We start from the raw sequence: 24,984 nt of genomic DNA, 5'->3' as shown, positions 1-24,984 counted from the left end.
TGTACTCAAATCCCCTCGCTATGAAGGCCAACATGCCATTTGCTTTCTTAACCGCCTGCTGTACCTGCATGCCAACCTTCAATGACTGATGTACCATGAGGTCTCGTTGCACCTCCCCTTTTCCTAATCTGTCATCATTCAGATAATAGTCTGTCTCTCTGTTTTTACCACCAAAGTAGATAACCTCGCATTTATCCACATTATACTTCATCTGCCATGCATTTGCCCACTCACCTAACCTATCCAAGTCACTCTGCAGCCTCATAGCATCCTCCTCGCAGCTCACACTGCCACCCAACTTAGTGTCATCCGCAAATTTGGAGATACTACATTTAATCCCCTCGTCTAAATCATTAATGTACAATGTAAACAGCTGGGGCCACAGCACAGAACCTTGCGGTACCCCACTAGTCACTGCCTGCCATTCTGAAAAGTACCCATTTACTCCTACTCTTTGCTTCCTGTCTGACAACCAGTTCTCAATCCACATCAGCACACTACCCCCAATCCCATGTGCTTTAACTTTGCACATTAATCTCTTGTGTGGGACCTTGTCGAAAGCCTTCTGAAAGTCCAAATACACCACTTCAACTGGTTCTCCCTTGTCCACTCTACTGGAAACATCCTCAAAAAATTCCAGAAGATTTGTCAAGCATGATTTCCATTTCACAAATCCATGCTGACTTGGACCTATCATGTCACCTCTTTCCAAATGTGATGCTATGACATCCTTAATAATTGATTCCATCATTTTACCCACTACCGATGTCAGACTAACCGGTCTATAATTCCGTGTTTTCTCTCTCCCTCCTTTTTTAAAAAGTGGGATTTCATTATCTACCCTCCAATCCATAGGAACTGATCAAGAGTCTATAGAATGTTGGAAAATGACCATCTACTATTTCTAGGGCTACTTCCTTAAGTACTCTGGGATGCAGACTATCAGGCCCTGGGGATTTATCGGCCTTGAATCCCATCAATTTCCCTAACACAATTTCCTGATTAATAAGGATTTCCTTCAATTCCTCCTTCTCGCTAAATACTCGGTCCCCAAGTATTTCCGGAAGTTTATTTGTGTCTTCCTTAGTGAAGATAGAACCAAAGTATTTGTTCAATTGGTCTGTCATTTCTTTGTTCCCCGTTATGACTTCCCCTGATTCTGATTGCAGGGGACCTACGTTTGTCTTTACTAACCTTTTTCTCTTTACATATCTATAGAAGGTTTTGCAGTCCATCTTAATGTTCCCTGCAAGCTTCCTCTCGTAGTCTATTTTCCCTGCCCTAATCAAACCCTTTGTCCTCCTCTGCTGAGTACTAAATTTCTTCCAATCCCCAGGTTCGCTGCTATTTCTGGCCAATTTGTATGCCAATTTGTACGCATTTCAAGTTCTGCTTGATGGTTTGAACTGCCCGCCCCCATTTGACCATTGGGCATGGGTTTGAACGGGGCTGACAGCATGTGTTTTATGACATTGCGTTTCATGAACTTTTGAAACTCCAGGCTCGTGAAACACGGTCCATTGACACTGACAACGATGTCTAGCATACCATGTGTGGCAAACATGGCTCTCATGTTCTCAATGGTGGCAGTGGAAGTGCTGGGTGACATGATCACACATTCTATCCATTTGGAGTATGCATCCACCACCACAAAAAACATTTCAGCGAGGAAGGGGCCTGCAAAGCCGATGTGGATTCTAGACCACGGTTTGGATGGCCATGACCACAGACTGAGCGGAGCTTCCTTTGGGGCATTGCTTAACTGCATGCAAGTGCTGCACTGATGTACGCATGACTCTAAGTCCGAGGCAATGCCAGGCCACCAAACATGGGAGCTGTCGATGGTCTTCATCATGACAATACTGGGATGCATGCTATGTAACTCCCATACAAATCTCGCCCTGCCTTTCTTGGGCATTACAACACGATTACCCCACAGTAAACAGTCGGACTGGATGGAAAGCTCATCTTTGCGACCGCTGTATGGTTTGGTTTCATCACCCATTTCCTTGGGGATGGTCGACCAGTCCAAGTTAAGAACAGAACGTTTTACAACCGATAGGGTCGGATCCAGGCTGGTCCAGGTCTTAACTCGTTGAGCAGTCACAGGCAACCCTTCACTCTCAAAGGCATCCATGACCATGAGTAGCTCTGCGGGCATTGGCATTTCCACCTCCGGTGTGGGCAACGGTAACCGGCTCAATGCATCAGCGCAGTTGTCGATGCCTGGTCTATGGCAAATGACATAATCATAGGCAGATAGTGTCAGCACCCACCTCTGGATGCGGGACGACGCATTGGTATTGATACCTTTATGTTCCGAGAACAACGATATAAGCGGCTTGTGATCGGTTTCCAGCTCGAAGCGAAGCCCAAACAGGTACTAGTACATTTTTTTTACCCCATAAACGCATGCCAAAGCCGCTTTCTCTACCATGCCGTAGGCTCTTTCTGCCTTGGGCAGGCTTTGAGACGCGTATGCAACTGGTTGTAGTTTGCCTGACTCATTGGCTTGCTGGAGTACACAGCCGACCCCATAGGACGAAGCATCACAGGTCAAAACTAGACGCTTGCATGAGTCATACAGTACCAGTAGCTTGTGGGAACACAACAGATTTCTAGTCTTCTCAAAGGCTCTGTCTTGAAGTACACCCCACACCCAGTCGTCTCCTTTTCTGAGCAGCTTGTGCAAAGGCTCTAAAACTATGCTCAATTTGGGTAAGAAGTTACCGAAGTAGTTGAGAAGACCCAGGAATGAACGCCGCTCCGTCATACTCTGGGGCCTGGGCGCATTTTTGATGGCCTCTGTTTTCACGTCTGTAGGTCTGATTCCGTCTGCAGCAATCTTTCGCCCAAGGAATTCGACCTCTGGTGTCATGAAAACGCACTTCGAGCGTTTCAACCTGAGCCCCACTTTATCCAGATGACGCAGAACCTCTTCCAGATTGTGCAGGTGCTCGGCGGTGTCACGACCTGTGACTAGAATGACTGTGACTGGCAGTGCAGGCTCAAAGGGCAGAATGGCCTACTCCTGCACCTATTTTCTATGTTTCTAGGATGTTTTCTTGGAATACCACAGTCCTGGGGACGGATTTCAATAGGCTCTCCAGGTTTCTCCAAAATATGGCTGCCGCCGAACGAATGCCAAAAGGGCACCTGTTGTAAATAAACAGTCCTTTGTGTGTGTTGATGCACATAAGTTTCTTTGATGAGTTAACAAGTTCCTGTGTCATGTAGGCCAATTTTAGATCCAATTTGATGAACAATTTTCCCCAGGCTAGAATTGCAAACAGGTCATCAGCTTTCGGTAGCGGGTACTGATCTTGTTTCGAAACTCAGTTGATCGTGACCTTGTAGTCTCCACAAATCCTGACTGTGCCATCGCTCTTTAACACCAGAACAATGGGACTGGCCCATTCATTAAATTCGACCGGTGAGATGACCCCCTTGTGTTGTAGCCTGTCCAATTCGAGCTCGACCTTTTCTCTCATCATGTGCGGGACTGCCCTGGCTTTGTGATGGATGGGCTTTGCGTCTGGTGCTAGGTGAATTGGCTCCCTTGAAGCTGCCAATTCCCAGTTCAAATAGTGAGGGAAATTTGCTCAGCACTTGAGCACACAAATCATCATCCGCTGATGACAAAGCTTTGATATCGTACCATTTCCATTTTATTTTCTCGAGCCAACTCCTGCCAAATAAGGATGGGCCACTGCCCGGGATAATCCATAACAGTAGATCATGAACCGCTCCCTCTTACGACACTCTTACTGCTGCACTACCGATCACTGGTATGAGCTCTTTGGTGTAGGTACGCAACTTCGCATTTATCGGACTCAGCTTGGGTCTCTCTGCCTTGGTCTCCCACAGCTTTTCGAAAGTCCTCTGGCTCATTATCGATTGACTCACACCCGTGTGTAATTCCATGGGTACCGGCACGCCGTTTAATTTTACCTCCATCATTATCGGTTGGCTCTATGTTAGGAACGCACATATGCTATACACTTCCTCCTCGGAGCTCTCAAATGCCTCGGGCTGCATCGCCAGATCCACGATGGAGTGATCATCATCCACGTGGTGTGTCGCAGCTCGCTGGCTCTGCTGTGGACACATCCGCTGAAGATGCCCCGTCTTCGCACACCCTCTGCATACATACTGCCTGAAGCGGCACTGATGGGGTCAGTGATTGCCCCCGCAACGGCAACACGTTGAGCTCGGATTTGCGCCCGATGGCGGGCTTTGAGCGGCTCCCGGTCTTGCAGACGCAGTCGAGTAGGCCCTCCCATGTGCATCTTTGCCGGCCGTCGATACAATTTTGTAACACAGTACTTGCCGTGGAGTTCCTGTTTTGTCGCGATATCTGCGTCATGCTTTTCTGCGTGAACATGCAAGCCTGGGCGATGGCGATGACCTTGCTGAGGTCCAGCATCTCCGCAGCCAGCAGCTTACTTAAGATCGCCTCGTGGTTGACCCCGATCACGAAAAAGTCACGCAGCATGTCTTCCAACGCAGGCCCAAATTTGCAAGGCCCTGCAAGACATCTCAGGTCAGCAACAAGTGCCGCTACGTCCTGGCCTTCTGGACGAATGTGCGTGTAGAAGCGATATCTGGATATGAGGATTCTTTCCGTGGGTTTAAGGTGTTCCCGAACTAAAGCACACAATTCTTTGTAATCCTTTTCTGTAGGAAGAGTGGGTGAGAGCAGATTCTTGATGAGTGCATAGATCGTGGGGCCATAGACGGTGAGAAGATCTGCCCTGCGCTTCTCTGCATCCTTGACTTTGTTTAGGTCGTTTGCCTCAAAATACTGGTCAAGATGATCTGTGAAATCTTTCCAATCCTCTCCCTTATTGAATCTCTTGAGAATTCCAACAGTACTCGATTGTGCTGTGCTCGCCATACTTTTGCGTGAGTTCGTATTTGCCTCGTCGCCAGTTGTAGTGTATGAAATGATACAATGAGCCCCGTACTGTGAGCCAGCAACCAGGTATAACCTGGTCAGTCTTTAATGGCTTCCAGAAGTGAAGATACAAAGGTGAAGTTCAGGTTATATACCGGGCCCAGCACGAGTGTACCTATGACCCTAGGACCTCAGATGGTAGTGCCCCCTGAAGGTGGGCAGACCTTACGTACATACATTACAAATTAACTATTGTATTATCAGATAATTTCGAAAATTACCTAATGTATTAAAATCAGGTGATTTTCACATGGTTATTTTCATACTATAACTAACGTGATCATTTGAAGGTGTTATTTACAAATGGCAATAAATGCTGGCCTTGCCAGTGACGCCCACCTCCCAGAAACGATGAGAAAAAAATGCTAATTTCTGCCACTTGTGATTATTACAAAGGAATAACAGGGATGTTACAACTATTTTTGTAAGATCTTTTAAATCAAGTACCTTTTTTTAAAAAGGCACTAGAACCTACAAATTCCAAATTAACTGGGAACTTTATCAAATTAAATTAAAATTCTGTTCCCGGGGGTGATGATGCACTCCAGTCCCTCCGATGCCAGGACACCCTGGCCCGAACGTAACCGTGGAAGAGCGGCAGGAAGTCGGGCTGAACGACCCCCTCCACCGCCCGCTGCCTGGGCCAGTTAACAACAGGGATGTTACAAGGGGCTGAGTTTGCGACTCTTAATTTTGCGCTATCTCATAGAATCACAGCGCAGGAGACCATTCGGCCCATCATGCCAGATATCCGAATCCCCCCAATCTCTGACTTGCTCCCCGACCTCTGGCTCCCCGTGACCTCCGACCCCCAATCTCCGACCACCCCCATGACCTCCAACTGCCCCACGACCTCCAACTGCCCCACGACCTCCCCCGATCTCAGACTCTGATCTCCGAACCCACCCCTATCTCCTACTTACCTGCCATCCACAGATGTTTTCTTGCCCAACAGGAAATTAGCCTGCTAATTCCACACCAGCTACCAAGCACGAGATACAGGCAAGGCAGCTTTCACTCTCCCTGGTACTCTTGACTGGAGTGTGCCCCTCTGCTCCTAGGAGACCCTCCCTTCTGCGTGGCACCTCTTTCAGAAGCTCGTCTAATCTTACATTATAGCATGAGATCAGCTGAATACCTTATGTTATTGTCACGCCAGGTACCACTGAGCCACTGTGACAAAAGACATGAGGGAAAGTACAAGTGTGTGGTAGCAACAAAGTGCCGGAACGAGGTCGCGTGCACCCGCGAAGCGCACGCGAGTCAATGTCCCTGAAATCCCGGTCCTCTGCTTCCCGCGGGCGCTCGACAGAAAATGGTAAAAAAGATGCGCACCTACCTGTTCCTGCTGTGCCCATCAGCAATCCCGGTCCTGAGGCATCCTCTCCCTGCGCCTCGGAGCGCGTGCACGTCGGGACGTCCGTATGCTGGAGCTGGAGTCACATGGCACTGGGCAGCCAATCCAGGTAAAGTATTTTCTCATTCATAATAATAGGGACTCCGTAAGTAGGAGTTCTCATTAAGATTTAGAAACACCCCCCAAACACAAGTAAAAAATACATCACATATTTAAAATTAATTAAAATTAAAATTAATAAATGTCTTAGAAAAAATATATACTTTTCCGATTTTTAAAAAAGTTTTAAAATTATGGTTTAAATAAACTTACCTTAATGGGCAGGTTTTTAACGGTAAAATATGTTTTTTAATTTTATTTTTATATGTTTTTGTATGTTTTAAAACTTTTATATGTTTTAAAACTCTTACGTTGGTAAAAGTAGGCTGCGTGTTTGCTTTTACCAGGTGCAAGAGTTTTCAGGCCATTTGCTGGGCAAGAGTTGGGTAAATACCGCAATCTTGCCCATGCGAATGTCCTGGATGTGGGGATATGGAGCATCTGTCAAGCCAGAGCCTGACAGATCGGAAAAGCCAGTTTTCGGTGCATACACACTCCGTACGGACCCGGGGAGGCCGGGATTTCTGCCCCAATTAACTGTCAAGGTTCTACAAGATCCTCAAGCACCAGACACTCAAGCCAAGGAAACGATGTGTAATGGGGCCAACTTTACAAAGGGACCCAGCAATGGACTGGTGGCTCAGGTCATGCATCAAGTGGTGTACTCGAATGTGCGATATGAAACTGTATCGGTTGTAATTGATTTAACAAGTATGTCATTACCTCAGGGACTGTGTGATAATCATTATGTAGAGTTGGCTCAAGCTATGCTCAAACAAGGATGGAATTGGTTCCATAAAGGTACTGCTGGGAGATATTGGGTAGTAGAATGTAAGGTTCTGCAAAACCAACCACGGAGACATGTGGCATGGAGAATGGGAAGATGCCATGTTTAAAATCACCAACTGCAGCCAACAGCCTGTAAACCGCGGAGGATGATGGGACTCTGGCCACCCTGTACAGTAACAGACAGTGTTGCAGGGGCACGGAACCGGACGGGGGATGAGTCATCTACCGTAAAGGGGAAGAGTATACATTCGGTTCTTCCAGGAAAATGGATACAAGGCAACTTTACATTTTAAAAGGACATTTCTCCAGCTTTTCATGTAAAACCCTCACAGAAGAGGCAACATGTCCAGGCAAGATCTCCCCAATAATACACAAGGCAACACAATGGGTATCAGTTTGAATAATTAAACAAAGGCCCACAGGTCTGATGCAATCATTTTGGCCAACCCAGACAGAGTGGCACCTCTGTCGAGATAGTGAACAATCATCTTCATTCATCCCATCAGCGAGCGACAGGATACAGGAGGTGTGGCTAATCTCCCATTCCAGACAGATCGATACACATTGAACTGCCATTCACACCCCATTTTATTCAAGGAAGACCCAAGACAATGGCATGCAGTTTTGGCGCGAAGACGAACGGAATATAAGAAAAGGCTGCAAAAACACACAAGGAGCTTTTTTTGAGGTTGGAGGATGGAGGTTGGAGGTTGGAGTCAGCTTTTGCATTGAATTGTAGAGTTGAGTTAAGAAAGTGGGAGTCAGTTTTCGTTGTGGTTGAGTTGAGTTAAAGGGGAGTTGAGTCATCTTTTCACAGGGCCCTCGCTCTGGGGAAGGTGTGCTTAACTCCAGCAGCTTTTTGCTTAGGAGCCAACCGAGGGGCAAATAGAAGAAACCGACGCAACATCGAGGAGGAAAACCGAACCGACCAACAACGTAAAACCCACCCCAGAGGGACCCCGAGCTGAAATAAGTGCCCCCAGAACCCCGGCGTTGATAGGATTGTGAGTAGAGCCCAAACCCCCTCACAGACTCAACTTAGGATAGGAATTGGTAAGAAGGGTGGAAGTGGGAGGTGGGGTTGTGTGTGGGTGGAATGTTTCAACCTCTTATCTTCCCCTTCCCTGTTGCGAGAATTTTTCGTGTTGTTGAGTGAGATTGTGCCATTACTGCTATTTATGACCTCTTTCTATGCTCTCTATCATTGTGTTTACTATTCTAAATAAACAACATTAGCCATTTCGCGCTCTCACCCACTGTGTCTGGTGCCTCATTACTCACCCATCCTCATAAATCGCACGTACAGAACCTCAGGGGAGTGTGGATTCGAACCTACACCCCAAGCTCCCCTTACAAGAAGGAGCTGCTGCTGGGGCCGCGTGGAACAGATTAGATATAGAAAGTCAATATTATGATTAAGGTAAATGAACCAATCAGTTGAAAGGGTTGAAATCCGTATGACCAATTAAAAATGGTGGGGTCGTTGAATCGGAAGTGAGGGATCAGAAAGTGATTTCTTCATCCTCAAAGAGGGGAACTATAAAATATCCTATTCTTATATACATAAATATGTAGGATTTCATATAATCTCATGTTTAAAGTTTTTGGTTTCTTTTCACTTATAGATTGCTTGTAGATTTTCACTGTAGCTAGAAATAATTAAATGGTTAAAATTGTTCATTCCCAGGATGCTTTAGGGTGTAATGTGTCAGGCTTCAATTTAGCTGACTATGTTGTAGCTTCTGCTGAAAGTGCAGGATGTGTGTGATTCATGCATGTCGACTTATTTTTGTGGCCAGATTGTGAAACAAGATAGCCAGAGCAGTCTTAAGGTAGGAAGTGGGACAATCGAGCTCAGGATGATTAGTTGCATCCTAAATGGTAAACAAGTTGGCATCTGGTGTTTTTGAAGGAACTCTCTCATTTCTGGGGGTCTTATTCACAATAATACTTGTCATGCCATAATGAATCAGTGATGATAATGTTCATGGGAAGTGGTCTATAAAGATGTTCACCTTTCTTTCACAATTTATAAAAAGAGTCAGAATGGAAAGGATCAACAAAGGTTACCAGGGGAACACAGGTAATATTGTTTAGCTCTCCGTATGTCTAATGCTCAAAGACATTGCGTATGTCTGGACATGGTCGAACACAATAAATGGAGTACATTGCAAACCATATTTGGTGTCGGATTTGAACTGTCTTGCAACACTCTGAAAGCCCGGATCTCCTTCACTAATACTCCTCCACTCCACCATCCCCTCCATAAAGCACGTCCAGACACAACTAAAAATACATCAACATCCCCCTGTACTTGTACAGCCGCCCTCCCCCCCCCCGCCCCCACAACTGAAGGCACCTTGCCTACTATTTTCCTTTAGACCATGGAGTTATTAAAAAGTAAGACATAAAATTGATTACAGCGCTAAACAGCTGTAATTTAATAATCAAAGCCACAGAATTTGTAATTGTCATTAACATGTGGACATATAAGGTGCCACACAAGTGGTTGTTACACAAGATCAGAGCTCATGGGATTGGGGTAATATATTAGAATAGATTGAGTATTGGTTAACGGACAGTAAACAGAGAGTAGGAATAAATGGGTCATTTTCAGGTTGGTAGGCTGTAACTAATGAATCAGTACTTGTATCTCAGCTATTTACAATCCATATCAATTACTTAGTTGAGGGGACTGAGTGTAATATATTCAAGTTTGTTGATGATACAAAGTTAAGTGGGAAAGTAAGCTGCGAGGAAGACGCAAAGAGGCTGCAAAGGAATATAAACCAGTTAATGAATGTACAAGGTGGCGGCAGATGGAGTATAATGTGTGAAATGTGAAACTGTCCACGTTGGTAGGAAGAATAGAAAAGCAGAATATTTTTAAAAGGTGAGAGACTAGTAAATATTGGTATTCAGAGGGATTTGGGTGTCCTTGTAGATGAATATCAGAAAATTAACAGCAGGTACGGTAAGCGATTAGAAAGGCGAATGGTATGTTAGCCTTTATTGCAAGGGGGTTGGAGTATCAGCGTAAGAAAATCTTGCTGCAATTATATAGGACTTTGGTGAGACCAAACCTAAGTACTGTGTACAGTCCTTAGCTAAGGAAGGACATACTTGCCTTGAAGGCGCTGCAACAAATGTCCACTAGATTGATTCCTAGGATTAGAGGGTTGACCTTTGAGGAGAGATTGAGTAGAATGGGCCTGTATTCCTGGAGTTCAGAAGAATGAGATCTGATTAAAATGTATACAATTCTTAGAGGACTTGACAGGGTGAATGCTGAGAGGTTGTTTCTCCTGGCTGGAGAGTTTAGAACAAGGGGCCACAGTCTCAGGATAAGGGTTTTGCCATTTAGGACTAAGATGAGGAGAAATTTCTTCACTCAGAGGGTTGTGAATGTTTGGAATTATCTACCTCAAGGGCTATGGATGCTCAGTTGTTCAGCATATTCAAGATGAGATTGATAGATCGGGAATCAAGGGATATGGGGATAGGGCAGGAAAGTCGGGTTGAGGTAGAAGATTAGCCATGATCTTATTGAATGGCAGAGCTGGGCTCGAGGAGCCGTAAGGCCGACACCTGCTTCTATTTCTTATGCCCTTATAATCACATAATTCTAATTAATATCCAATTTAACTTGCAGAGTTAGTATGGATCTGTGATAATATATTGTATGTTATACGGCTAAAAGAGTCCTCAATCACCATCAGCTGTGCCATGGGAGATCAGGGAGTCGAATAGAAGAAGCTCCCGTTATTTGACCAGACCAACTGGGATCTACTTTCAATTTTAGATACAGCTTTAAACATTAATGGGCCGAAAGTTCCCAGCTGAACTAGCGGTCTCCTGCGGTCCACCAGAATGTCCAGAAACCAGGCTGGGACCTTGATACGTTGGTGCAGGAATTCCCACTCGGTCTTGCCCAGTATCCATCCAAAGGGAGTAGTTGAAAGGGGAGGGGCAAGGACTCAAAACGTCAGAAGGTCCTGCACCCCGGCCTGCTCACGGACCCGGCATATGGTCTACGTTGGTATACTGACCAACCTACCAAAAGAAGTAGGGCACACTTGGGGGTCCAGACGAGGATTGTGGCTTGGGCCCCTGAAGATTAAAACACTTCCAATATTAGTTTTTTAAGGTGGTCCCTTTTGTACGGGGTCCCGATACTTTGCGTTTGGAGGGACGCTTAATAACAGGCAAAAGAGATGAACGGGGTTGCACAAGTGGCTGGAGATTTTGGGGGGGGAGAGACCATGGAGGAACGTAAAGACATAATAAGGCATTGGGGGGGGGGGGGGGGGCGGCAGGAGTCAAGGTAGGTCAGTGAATAGGACTTGGTGCGGGTTAGGTTATGGGCCGCAGAATTTTGAATGAGCTGTAGTTTAGAGAGGATGGAGGATGAGTAGAAGGACATTAAAATAGTCAAGTGTGGAGGCAACAAAGATATGGATGAGGGTTTCAGTGGCGGGTGGGTTGAGGCTGGGGCAGAGGTGGGTAATGTTACGGAGTGGAAGTAGGCAGTCTTTGTGATGGAGAGGATATGGGGTCAGAAGTTCAGGCTGGGTCAAATAGGATGCCGAAGTTCAGGGTCCAAGCAAGGGCATGGAGTTTGTGGCAGGTGCTGAAGACGGTGGCCAGGTAAAAGCTAACCCCATGTCTGTTGCCGAGGAGCAGCATGTAGATGAGCAAAAGGGGCAAATGGTAGATCTTTGGGGGACATTGTAGGTGACAGTGCAGGGATGGAACGGGCTGCGGGTGTGGGGGGGGGGGGGCGGTGGTGAGAGAAGCCATTGGTTCAGATGCTCTCGCAGTGATCAAGTGTGGAACCACCGAGGGAAGTCCCATCAAACTGGGAAATGGAGAAGAATAGTGTGGCCAATGGTCCTAAAGGCAGCAGAAAAGTCAGGGAGGGATAGTGCACCAAGGTCGCAATCACAGATAATGTTGCTTGTGGTTTTGGCAGGATTCACTGGTGCTATGGGAGGGCCACACACCATCATTTCCATATCGACCAGTGTATCCGGGTGCAGGCCTTTCCTTATGTTCCTGTTGGGAATGCGCTGGAAGAGACTTGGCTTTTCAGGGCCAGTGTTTCTTACAGCTGCGTATTGACACTTTCACATCAGGTTGATTCAGAGAGAACGCTGTGCTGTTTGAATAACCATGTAAACTCCGGCTGGTGTCCTGGGCACCATGTAACAGCTTGTCCCATGCTCCTCTTTCTTACATATGTCCCCTTTATATCTGCTTCCAGAAGGTGGCTGCACACAACAGGAGACAGTGGTGGTAGATGGGAGGACCAGTACTCAACTCACGAAAGCTCAGAAACACAGACACCTTCTCAGGAGAGGGCCAATTAATTATGGGCATAGAGTTACTCGAGAGGGTGAGGGGAGGCTGAACTTGGAACTCCAACACACAGCTAGAAAACACCTTGTGTTGTCACAGTACTTGATACTTGAGAATGGACACATTTATTGAACTACACTAGAGTGCAATGTGCTCAGATTGAAGAGCCATTATATATTGGAAATAAATACTGCCAGAGAGAGATTCATTCGCATATTAAAACCTGTCAATATTCTGACCCCTGCAGAATCCTAGGTCTGCTCAATAATCGGCCTCTCAGTGACAGAGGAAGACCCAAGTGTCTTGGACATACTGCACAGAAAGAACTGGGGATGGCAACTGCCTGGGAACTGAACTAGAGCTGTTCAAGCTGGGGAAACACACTCATGGCTGAGGGAGATAAAAGGAGAGAGAGAAACAGAGATAAAGAGAGAGAGACACTCAGAAAGAGAGAGAGAGGGAGGGAGAGAGAGATAGAAACAAAGAAAATTACACACCCATTCTGCAATTTTATTAATATCTTCCTGTATTTTGTTGCAATCCTCCTCTATATTAACTACACCTCCTCAATTTGGTATAAAAACAGAAAATAGTCAAGCAGCATCTGTGGCGAGAGAGAAACAGAGTTAACGTTTCAGGTCATGACCTTACATCAGACCTGGAAAAAAATTAGAGATGTACCAGGAGGGCAGGAAAAAGAGTGGGAGAGCGATAGTGATAGGGGATTCAATTGTAAGGGGAATAGATAGGCGTTTCTGCAGTCGCAACCAAGACTCCAGGATGGTATGTTGTCTCCCTGGTGCAAGGGTCAAGGATGTCTCGGAGCGGGTGCAGGACATTCTGAAAAGAGAGGGAGAACAGGCTGTTGTCGTGGTGCATATAGGTAACAACGATATAGGTAAAAAAAAGGGATGAGGTCCTATGAGACGAATTTAAGGAACTAGGAGCTAAATTAAAAAGTAGGACCTCAAAAGTAGTAATCTCGGGATTGCTACCAGTGCCACATGCTAGTCAGAGTAGGAATCACAGGATAGCGCAGATGAATACGTGGCTTGAGCAGTGATGCAGCAGGGAGGGATTCAAATTCCTGGGGCATTGGAACCGGTTCTGGGGGAGGTGGGACCAGTACAAACCAGATGGTCTGCACCTGGGCAGGACCAGAACCAATGTCCTCGGGGGAGTGTTTGCTAATGCTTTTGGGGAGGAGTTAAACTAATATGGCAGGGGGATGGGAACCAATGCAGGGAGACAGAGGGAAACAAAATGAAGACAGAAGCAAAAGACAGGAAGGAGATAAGTAAAAGTGGAGGGCAGAGAAACCCAAGGCAAAAAACAAAAAGGACCACTGTACAGCAAAATTCTAAAGGGTCAAAGTGTAATAAAAAGGCAAGCCTGAAAGCTCGGTGCCTCAATGCGAGGAGTATTCGGAACCCAGGAGAGAGCTCTGAGCTAGTTAGTGTGGGTGAGAGCGCAGATCAACAGGACCCCAAGAAAAAATGCAAAAGGCAGGAGGCAACAAAGCAGAGTAGCATTGGGGTAAGTGTAAACCACAAGGTGATAGGAAGGGACAATATGTATGAATATAAAGGGGCTGCAGGAGGGGTCTAAACTAAAAATCATGGTTTAAAAGCTAGTATTAAAACACTGTACCTCAACGCACGCAGCACTCGAAATAAAGTAAATGAGTTGACGACACAAATCATTACAAATGGGCATGATTTGGTGGCCATTACAGAAACGTGGTTGCAGGGTGGCCAAGACTGGGAATTAAACATACAGGGGTATCTGACAATTCGGAAGGATAGACAAGAAGGGAAAGGAGGTGGGGTAGCTCTGTTAATAAAGGATGATATCAGGGCAGTTGTGAGAGATGATATTGGCTCTAATGAACAAAATGTTGAATCATTGTGGGTGGAGATTAGAGATAGCAAGGGGAAAAAGTCACTGGTGGGCGTAGTTTATACGCCCCCAAATAATAACTTCATGGTGGGGCGGACAATAATCAAGGGAATAATAGAAAAAGGAATGGCAGTAATCATGGGGGATTTTAACCGACATATCAATTGGTCAAATCAAATCGCACAGGGTAGCCTGGAGGAAGAATTCATAGAATGCATACGGGATTGTTTCTTAGAACAGTATGTTACAGAACCTACAAGGGAGCAAGCTATCTTAGATCTGGTCCTGTGTAATGAGACAGGAATATTAAACGATCTCCTAGTAAAAGATCCTCTCGGAATGAGTGATCACAGTATGGTTGAATTTGTAATACAAATTGAGGGTGAGGAAGTAGTGTCTCAAACGAGCATACTATGCTTAAATAAAGGGGACTACAGTGGGATGAGGGCAGAATTAGCTACAGTAGACTGGGAACAGAGACTAAACAGTGGCACAATTGAGGAACAATGGAGGACTTTTAAGGAACTCTTTTATAGTGCTCAACAAAAATATATTCCAGTGAAAAAGAAGGGCGGTAAGAGAAGGGATAACCAGCCGTGGATAACCAAGGAAATAAAGGAGAGTATCAAATTAAAAACCAATGCGTATAAGGTGGCCAAGGTTAGTGGGAAACTAGAAGATTGGGAAAATTTTAAACGACAGCAAAGAATGACTAAGAAAGCAATAAAGAAAGGAAAGATAGATTACGAAAGTAAACTTGCGCAAAACATAAAAACAGATAGTAAAAGCTTTTACAGATATATAAAATGGAAGAGAGTGACTAAAGTAAATGTTGGTCCCTTAGAAGATGAGAAGGGGGATTTAGTAATGGGAAATGTGGAAATGGCTGAGACCTTAAACAATTATTTTGCTTCGGTCTTCACAGTGGACGACACAAAAACCATGCCAAAAATTGCTGGTCACGGGAATGTGGGAAGGGAGGACCTTGAGACAATCACTATCACTAGGGAGGTAGTGCTGGACAGGCTAATGGGACTCAAGGTAGACAAGTCCCCTGGTCCTGATGAAATGCATCCCAGGGTATTAAAAGAGATGGCGGAAGTTATAGCAGATGCATTCGTTATAATCTACCAAAATTCTCTGGACTCTGGGGAGGTACCAGCGGATTGGAAAGCAGCTAATGTAACGCCTCTGTTTAAAAAAGGGGGCAGACAAAAGGCAGGTAACTATCGGCCGGTTAGTTTAACAACTGTAGTGGGGAAAATGCTTGAAGCTATCATTAAGGAAGCAATAGCAGGACATCTAGATAGGAATAGTGCAATCAAGCAGATGCAATATGGATTCATGAAGGGGAAATCATGTTTAACTAATTTACTGGAATTCTTTGAGGATATAATGAGCATGGTGGATAGAGGTGTACCGATGGATGTGGTGTATTTAGATTTCCAAAAGGCATTCGATAAGGTGCCACACAAAAGATTACTGCAGAAGATAAAGGTACGTGGAGTCAGAGGAAATGTATTAGCATGGATCGAGAATTGGCTGGCTAACAGAAAGCAGAGAGTTGGGATAAATGGGTCCTTTTCAGGTTGGAAATCGGTAGTTAGTGGTGTGCCACAGGGATCGGTGCTGGGACCACAACTGTTTACAATATACATAGATGACCTGGAAGAGGGGACAGAGTGTAGTGTAACAAAATTTGCAGATGACACAAAGGTTAGTGGGAAAGCGGGTTGTGTAGAGGACACAGAGCGTCTGCAAAGAGATTTAGATAGGTTAAGCGAATGGGCTAAGGTTTGGCAGATGGAATACAATGTCGGAAAATGTGAGGTCATCCACCTTGGGAAAAAAAACGGTAAAAGAGAATATTATTTGAATGGGGAGAAATTACAACATGCTGCGGTGCAGAGGGACCTGGGGGTCCTTGTGCATGAATCCCAAAAAGTTAGTTTGCAGGTGCAGCAGGTAATCAGGAAGGCGAATGGAATGTTGGCCTTCATTGCGAGAGGGATGGAGTACAAAAGCAGGGAGGTCCTGCTGCAACTGTACAGGGTATTGGTGAGGCAGCATCTGGAGCACTGGGTGCAGTTTTGGTCACCTTACTTAAGGAAGGATACACTAGCTTTGGAGGGGGTACAGAGACGATTCACGAGGCTGATTCTGGAGATGAGGGGGTTACCTTATGATGATAGATTGAGTAGACTGGGTCTTTACTCGTTGGAGTTCAGAAGGATGAGGGGTGATCTTATTGAAACATTTAAAATAATGAAAGGGATAGACACGATAGAGGCAAAGAGGTTGTTTCCACTGGTCGGGGAGACTAGAACTAGGGGGCACAGCCTCAAAATACAGGGGAGCCAATTTAAAACCGAGTTGAGAAGGAATTTCTTCTCCCAGAGGGTTGTGAATCTGTGGAATTCTCTGCCCAAGGAAGCAGTTGAGGCTAGCTCATTGACTGTATTCAAATCACAGATCGATAGATTTTTAACCAATAAGGGAATTAAGGGTTATGGGGAGCGGGCTGGTAAGTGGAGCTGAGTAAGTACTGTAAATAAGATTGTATCATCATTTGACAGAGCTGCATATGGCAGGGCCTACTCGACTGCGTATGCGAAACCTGTGGCTACTCAAAGTCTGCCAACAGGAATGAATTCAATTTCACCGTGTTGGCATTGTGGGGGCAATGATCAGCCTCATCAGTGTCGGTTTAAACAGTACATTTTTAAAGACTGTTCAAGACGGGGACATCTCCAACGCATGTGTCCGCAACTGAGCAAGCGTGCCGCGACACACCACGTGCAGGATGATAACCAGTGTAGCGCGGATCCGGATATGCAATCTGAGATACCAGAGGAGAAAGTGTATGGAATGTATTTGTTCCTTACAAAGAGCCAACTGATAATGATTAATGTGAAACTTAACGGTGTGCCGGTACCGATTGAATTGGACACGGATGCGAGTCGGTCAATCAATAATGAGCCAGAGGACATTCGACAAGCTGTGGGATACTAAGGCTGTGAGGCCTAAGCTGAGTCCAGTCAATGGCAAGTTGCGTACGTACACTAAAGAACTCATAATGGTGATTGGCAGTACAGTAGTCAAGGTGTTGTATGATGGTGCGGTTCATGATTTACTGTTATGGATTGTTCCAGGCAATGGTCCAACGCTGTTCGGCAGGAATTGGCTCGAAAAAAAATCAAATGGAATTTGAACAATATCAAAGCATTGTCATCGGAGGATGATACTCCATGTGCTCAAGTGCTGAGCAAGTTCCCCTTGCTGTTTGAACCAGGCATCGGCAATTTCACGGGAGTCAAGGTGCAGATCCACGTGGACTCGGATGCAAGATCCGTCCATCATAAAGCTCGGACAGTTCCATACACGATGATGAAGGTCAAAATCGAACAGAACAGACTCCAGCATGAAGGGGTCATATCACCGGTCGAATTTAATGAATTGTTTCTGTGTTGAAGAATGATGGCACTGTCAGGATTTGTGGAGACTACAAGGTTACGATCAACCAAGTTTCGAAACAGGATCAATACCCGTTACCGAAGGCTGATGACCTGTTTGCAACTCTAGCCTGGGGTGGGGAGAGCGGGGGCGGGGGGTGAAGAGTCATTCACTAAACTGGATCTGATGTCGGCCTACATGACACAGGAGCTGATCGAGACATCAAAGAAACTTACGTGCATCAACATTCATAAAGGACTGTTTATCTACAACAGGTGCCCTTTCGGTATTCGCTCAGCTGCAGCCATATGGAGAGTCTACTGAAGTCCGTCCCTAGAACTGTCGTGTTCCAAGATGACATCCTGGTCACAGGTCATGACACTGCCAAACATCTGAACATCCTGGAAGAGGTTCTACATCGTCTGGACAAAGTGTGACTCAGACTGAAACGTTCGAAGTGCATCTTCATGGCACCGGAAGTCGAATTCCTGGGGAGGAAAATTGCTTCTGATGGCATCAGGCCTACGACTCGCAAACCATGGCCATCAAAAATGCATCCAAGCCTCAGAATGTGACAGAGCTGCATTCGTTCCTTGGTCTACTCAACTACTTCGGCAATTTCCTACCTAGATTGAGCACTGTATTAGAGCCACTGCACATGCTACTAAGAAAAGGCAACAACTGGGTTTGGGGTGCGCCTCAAGATAGAGCTTTTGAGAAAGCTACTACTCTGCTTTGCTCTAACAAGCTGCTGGTACATTATGATTCATGCAAGCGTCTAGTATTGGCCTGTGATGCTTCGTCATAGGGAGTTGGTTGCGTGCTCCAAGCTAATGAGTCGGGTAAACTACAACCTGTTGTGTATGCTTCTAATAGTTTGTCAAAGGCGGAAAGAGCATACAGCATGGTAGAAAAAGAAGCATTAGCCTGTGTGTATGGGGCTAAAAAGATGCATCAGTACCTGTTTGGTCTTCGGTTTGAACTAGAAACAGATCACAAGCCACTCATTTCATTGTTTTCGGAAAACAAAGGTATCAATACCAATGCATCATCTCGCATCCAGAGGTGGGCGCTGACATTATCTGCCTATGATTATGTCATTCACCATAGACTTGGCGCCGAGAATTGTGCCGATGCACTGAGGTCTCTGCCGTTGCCCACACCGGAGGTGGAGATGCCACAACCTGCAGACCTACTGTTAGTTATGGATGCTTTTGAAAGTGAAGGAACCCCTGTCAATGCTCAACAAGTTAAGACCTGGACCAGCCAGGTCCCGATATTTTCGGATGTGAAACATTGTGTCCTTAGTGGTGATTGGTCTGCCATACCCAAGCAAATGGGTGATGAGACCAAACCTTACAACCGTCGCATAGACAAACTATCCATTCAGTCAGATTGTTTACTGTGGGATAATCGTGTTGTTATGCCTAAGAAAGGCAGAGAGAAATTTGTACATGATCTACATTGCACTCATCCCGGTATTGTCATGTTGAAAGCCATTGCCAGGTCTCATATATGGTGGCTTGGAATTGACTCTGATCTGGAATCATGTGTGCATCAGTGCAACACTTGCATGCAGTTAAGTAAAGCACCAGTGGAATCGCCGCTGAATCTGTGGTCGGTGGCTGTCATGTTTGTAACCTTCACATAACTGTAACCTTTATGTAACAACACTGTACAGTGAATACACCTGAGAAATGCACACCTTGACCATAGGGGGTGAACTTGTAGGAGACACTCCTCACCTGGTCATCCAGGTATATAAAAGGGAGGTCCCACGCAGGGTCATCACTTCTTGGTCCTGTGAATAAAGGTACAGGTCACAGAGTGACCTTGTCTCCAGTATGTGCCTCGTGTTGATTTGCTGGAGGACACAACAGTGGCCATCGAAACCATGGTCCAGGATCCACATCGACTTTGCAGGTCCCTTCCTGGGAAAGATGTTTTTAGTTGTGGTGGATGAATATTCCAAGTGGATAGTGTATAATCATGTCATCCAGTACATCCGCAGCTAACATTGAGAGTCTGTGTGTCATGTTTGCCATGCATGGTCTGCCCGACATCGTTGTAAGTGACAATAGACCTTGTTTCACTAGTCTGGAGTTTCAAGAGTTCATGAAACTCAATGGTATCAAATATAAGAACATAAGAAATAGGAACAGGAGTAGGCCATACGGCCCCTCGAGCCTGCTCCGCCATTCAATAAGATCATGGCTGATCTGATCATGGACTCAGCTCCACTTCCCTGCCCACTCCCCATAACCCCTTATTGTTTAAGAAACTGAATAAATTTAAGACAGAAATAGACAATGTCCCAGCTTTCACAGTTCTCTGAGGCAACGAATTCCACAGATTCAGAACCCTCAGAGAAGAAATTTCTCCTCATCCCTGTTTTAAATGGGCAGCCCCTTATTCTAAGATCATGCCCTCGAGTTCGAGTCTCCCCCATCAGTGGAAACATCCTCTCTGCATCCACCCTGTCAAGTCCCCTCATAATCTTATACGTCTTGATAAGATCACCTCTCATTCCTCTGAATTCTAATGAGTAGAGGATGAACCTACTCAACGTTTCCTCATAAGTCAACCCCCTCATCCCCAGAATTAACCTAGTGAACCTTCTCTGAACTGCCTCCAAAGCAAGTATATCCTTTCGTAAATATGGAAACCAAAACTGCATGCAGTATTCCAGGTGTGGCCTCACCAATACCTTATAAGCTATAGTAAGACTTCCCTGCTTTTATACTCCATCCCCTTTGCAATAAAGGACAAGATACCATTGGCCTTCCTGATCACTTGCTGTATCTGCATACTATTCTTTTGTGTTTCATGCACAAGTACCCCCAAGTCCCGCTGTACTGCGGCACTTTGCAATCTTTCTCCATTTAAATAATAACTTGCTCTTTGATTTTTTCATGCAAAGTGTATGACTTCACACTTTCCAACATTGTACTCCATCTGCCAAATTTTTGCCCACTCACTTAGCCTGTCTATGTCCTTTGCAGATTTTTTGAGAAGTCAGCACCATTCAAACCTGCATCTAATGGTCAAGCAGAGCGTGCTGTCCAAACCATCAAGCAGAGTATGAAACGTGTAGCTCAAGGTTCACTGCAGACTCGCTTGTCATGCATATTGCTTAGTTACAGGACAAGACCCCACACGCTTACCGGGGTTCCCCCCTGCTGAACTATTGATGGAGAGGTCTCAAAACCAAGCTCTCTCTTGTCCATCCTGACTTGAACGATCATGTTGAATACAGACGTCAAAGTCAGCAGTGGTATCATGATCGCGCTGCTGTATCACATGACATTTCTGTTAACGATCCTGTGTATGTACTAAATTATGGTCAAGGTCCCAAGTGGATTGCCGGTACTGTTACAGCCAAGGAGGGTATCGTCAAGCTCAAGAATGGGCAAACATACAGGAAACATGTTGATCAGATAAAGTTGCAACACACGGATGAACCGGAACAGTCTGGGGAAGACACAATCAGTGACCAACCTACCTACCCTCAGTCATCAGAGGACTCCGCTGTCATCAATGAATCTGGACTTTCAATCCCTGACATGGTCATTGCCACTTCCATCAGATCAGCTACCCAGCTCCCAGTCATAACAGACTCAGAATACTCGCCCAAGGCTGGAGTTGAACTGAGACGATCAACTCGGGAGCGGAAAGCCCTGGACCGTCTCAATTTGTAAAAAGACTGTTACTAATATCTTAAAGTGGGATATTGTCATGTATGTATGCTTGGAGTTACTAGCCACCAGGTGCCGCCACTGTCGGAGGTCATTGGGTTGTACGCACGTGTGTGCGGCCCAGGTATAAAAGGCAAGCCTTCATGTAATGTAATCACTTTGGGCCCTAATAAAGCAGTGCGAGGTTTGTACCTGTTTTAGTTTACAGTATTCAGTCTATCAAGTTATTGCATACTTAACACACTGGAAGGACTATTTGGGCCCTGGACCTTAGGAAGGGAGGAGGTAAAAGGGCAGGTGTTGCATCTCCTGCGCTTGCACAGGAAGGTGCCGTGGGAAGGGAACGGTGTGTTGGAGTTGACTGAAGAGTGGACCAGGGTGTCACGGTGGTAACGGTCCCTTTGGAGTGCTGAAAAGAGAGGGGCAGGGAAAATGTGTTTGGTGGTGGCATCACGCTGGAGATGGCGGAAGTGGTGGAGGATGATGGGGCAGAAGGCGAGGACAAGGGGAACCCTATCGTGGAGGCAAAGGGGTGAGAGCAGAAGTGCGGGAAATGGGATGGGCACGATCAAGGGTTCTGTCAACCACGGTGGGGGGAATCCTTGGTTGAGGATAAAGGAAGACATATCGGAAGCACTGGTATGGAAAGCAGCATCGTCAGAATAGATGCGACAGAGAAACTGGGAGAATGGAAGAGAGACCTTACTGGAAGTAGGGTGAAGGGAAGTGTAGTCAAGGTAGCTGAGGGAGTTGGTGGGCTTATAGCAGACATTAGTCGACAGTTTATCCCCAGAAATGGGAGATAGAGAATTCGAGGAAGGGAAGGGAGGAGTTGGTGATGGACTGGAACAAATAATGTTCCACATATCCCACAAAAAGGCAGGCATAGCTAGGAGCCATACGGGTTCCCATAACATCATCTTTTATTTGGAGGAAGTGCGTGGAGTCAAAGGAGAAGTTGTTCAAAGTAAAATAAGTTCAGCTAGGTGGAGAAGGGAGGTGGTGGGTGGGGACTGGTTGGGTCTCCATTCAAGGAAGCAGGGGATCCACAGGCCATCTTGGTGGGAGATGCGAAATGTAGAAGGACTGGATGTCCATAAAGGAGTCAGAAACTGTTAAAGGGGCGGAGGATGTTGGAAGAGTCATGGATGATCGTCCACAGACAAGCAGCGAAAGACACTCTGTCCCTCCAAGAGCTCTTAAGTTCTGGCTGGGATGAAATAACAATGAAACATATTGTGAAATAATTGTAACAATTTGGTGTCATCTGCAAATTTTGAAATTGTAATTCCAATTCCCGAGTTCTAGACAAGTTTAATATGACTTCCTTGCTTTTCAAACTTATCACTCTAGAAATAAACCCCAGTGCTTGGTTTGCATTTTTAAATGAATTCATTAACTTGCGTCACTACTTTTAGAGATTTATGTATCTGTACCCTTAGACCCTTTTGCTCCTCTACCACAAAACTCACCACTGGCTGGATGAGTGCAGCTCCAACAACACTCAAGAAGCTCAACACCATCCAGGACAAAGCAGCTCGCTTGACTGGCACCCCATCCACCACCTTAAACATTCACTCCCTCCACCACCATAGCTGCAGTGTGTAGCATCTACAAGATACACTGTCGCAACTCACCAAGGCTTCTTAGACAGCACCTCCCAAACCCGCCTAGAAGGACAAGGGCAGCAGGCCGATGGGAACACCACCACCTCCAAGTTACACACCAGCCTAACTTGGAAATATATCGCCATTCCTTCATTGTCGCTGGGTCTAAATCCTGGAACGCCCTCCCATATAGGACCTACCAACTGCAGCAGTTCAAGAATGCGGCTCACCACCACCTTCTCAAAGGTAGTTCAGGATGGGCAATCAATGCTGGCCTTGCCAGTGACGCCCATATCCCATGAAATAACAACAAAAAATAAAAGTATGAATAATTTGAGATGTAAAATGTGGTGAGTGTGGTATGTTTTAGAGGAACAGGTGATTTTGGGTCTATGGTTCCCAAAACTCTCCATCACCGGAGAGTTTTCCTCGCCTCATTATATCAAATACCCAACCACCACAGATCTTCAAGAATAATCACAGCCAGAAATGAAGTTGACTCGGAGGGACAGAGTGTCTCTGGATGATCAATGCTTTTCCTGCAGCCTCCCACTAGGCTGGGCAGTTGTGTCCTTTCTCTCCCCGAGACTGTACTTGGATGATCTCAGTAACCAAGGGACCGGCTTGGACCTTTTCTCCGATGACCAGTGATTGCTGGAGACGAGACTTCTGTCTTTCACTGAGGGAAGGGTCTTCGTAATGAACCCTAATCCAGGGGTCCCCTGAAATGTGAAATAATAAATACATTATAGTGCCTAATCCCTGGGGTGCAAGGCAACTTTAATATCCCACCTAGTCTAGTCCCACTCTCAATCCCCCATATCCTTTAATAACCCAACCAGTCTATTCCTACTCTCCTGCTCATTCCCCATAACCTTTAATAACCCAACCAGTCTATTCCTACTCTCCTGCTCATTCCCCATACCCTTTAATAACCCAACCAGTCTATTCCTATTCTCCTGCTCATTCCCCATACCCTTTAATAACCCACCCAGTGTATTTCCTACTCACTCTCTATACTATTTAACACCCCATCCAATATAATCGCATTCTCCTGCTCACTTCCCATACCCTTCAATATCCCACTAATTCCACTTTCAGGCAGTGTTTTTACTTAATGGAGGTTTCAATGAAGCACATTTTACCTTTGTTAACACTCTCGCCCACTGTTTTCAGGAGTTCTATTCCAACACTCCAGTTGATTGGCTGGCCAGGTTGGTTGCGTCCTGCTCCCAATTCATGCACTACCTCTGCTAACGGCAAGGAGTGGATCGCCTGTACTAGTCCTGAAATAACAAGCTGAGTTAGGGCCAATCAGATTTTTGGGCTTTCCAGTAGCATAGGCGGGGGGGACGGGGGCAATTCAGGGCATTCAAAACACCCCCAGAATTACTATCACTTTTTTTAATTGGACCACTCACTCTTTCGAAAGTTCGTGCTTCAATTCGCTTGACAGAAACACAGAAACAAGTTGTTTTTCCAAAGCTGGTCAGTTCCACAATTTGACCGGTGCACACCCATTAGTTGGCCTTCTTACTCACTGGGCTATTACAGTGAATCATTGTGAGGTCATTGATAGACCAGAGCTTTGGACTCCATGATTTTATAATTTGCTTTATTTGAATTGTTAGATTAATGGATGTGATAATGTTTCTATTTGAAACATATTGTCGAGTAGATTGGGGGCGACGTCGGGGCGATCGGGGAGTGACGTCGGGGCGATTGGGGGCGATTGGGGGCGATGTGGGAGGATGTCGGGGCGATCGGGGA

General features: G+C 45.7%; 1 protein-coding gene across 1 annotated transcript in view; it reads right to left on the bottom strand.

The window, feature by feature from the left end:
- tymp (thymidine phosphorylase) overlaps positions 1–24,984 on the bottom strand; it is a 61,483-nt gene that overhangs the window by 4,664 nt on the left and 31,835 nt on the right. The window contains exons 9-11 of the mRNA XM_070896729.1: positions 24,360–24,500; positions 23,809–23,936; positions 11,260–11,312 (exon numbers count right to left, since the gene is read on the bottom strand). Of these exons, the coding sequence (XP_070752830.1) occupies positions 11,260–11,312; positions 23,809–23,936; positions 24,360–24,500 (322 nt within the window). The remainder of the gene's footprint in view (positions 1–11,259; positions 11,313–23,808; positions 23,937–24,359; positions 24,501–24,984) is intronic.

This window comes from Pristiophorus japonicus, chromosome 13, assembly GCF_044704955.1.
Source record: "Pristiophorus japonicus isolate sPriJap1 chromosome 13, sPriJap1.hap1, whole genome shotgun sequence".
NCBI classification, from domain to species: domain Eukaryota; kingdom Metazoa; phylum Chordata; class Chondrichthyes; family Pristiophoridae; genus Pristiophorus; species Pristiophorus japonicus.
This window is presented reverse-complemented; position numbering and strand designations above follow the sequence as displayed.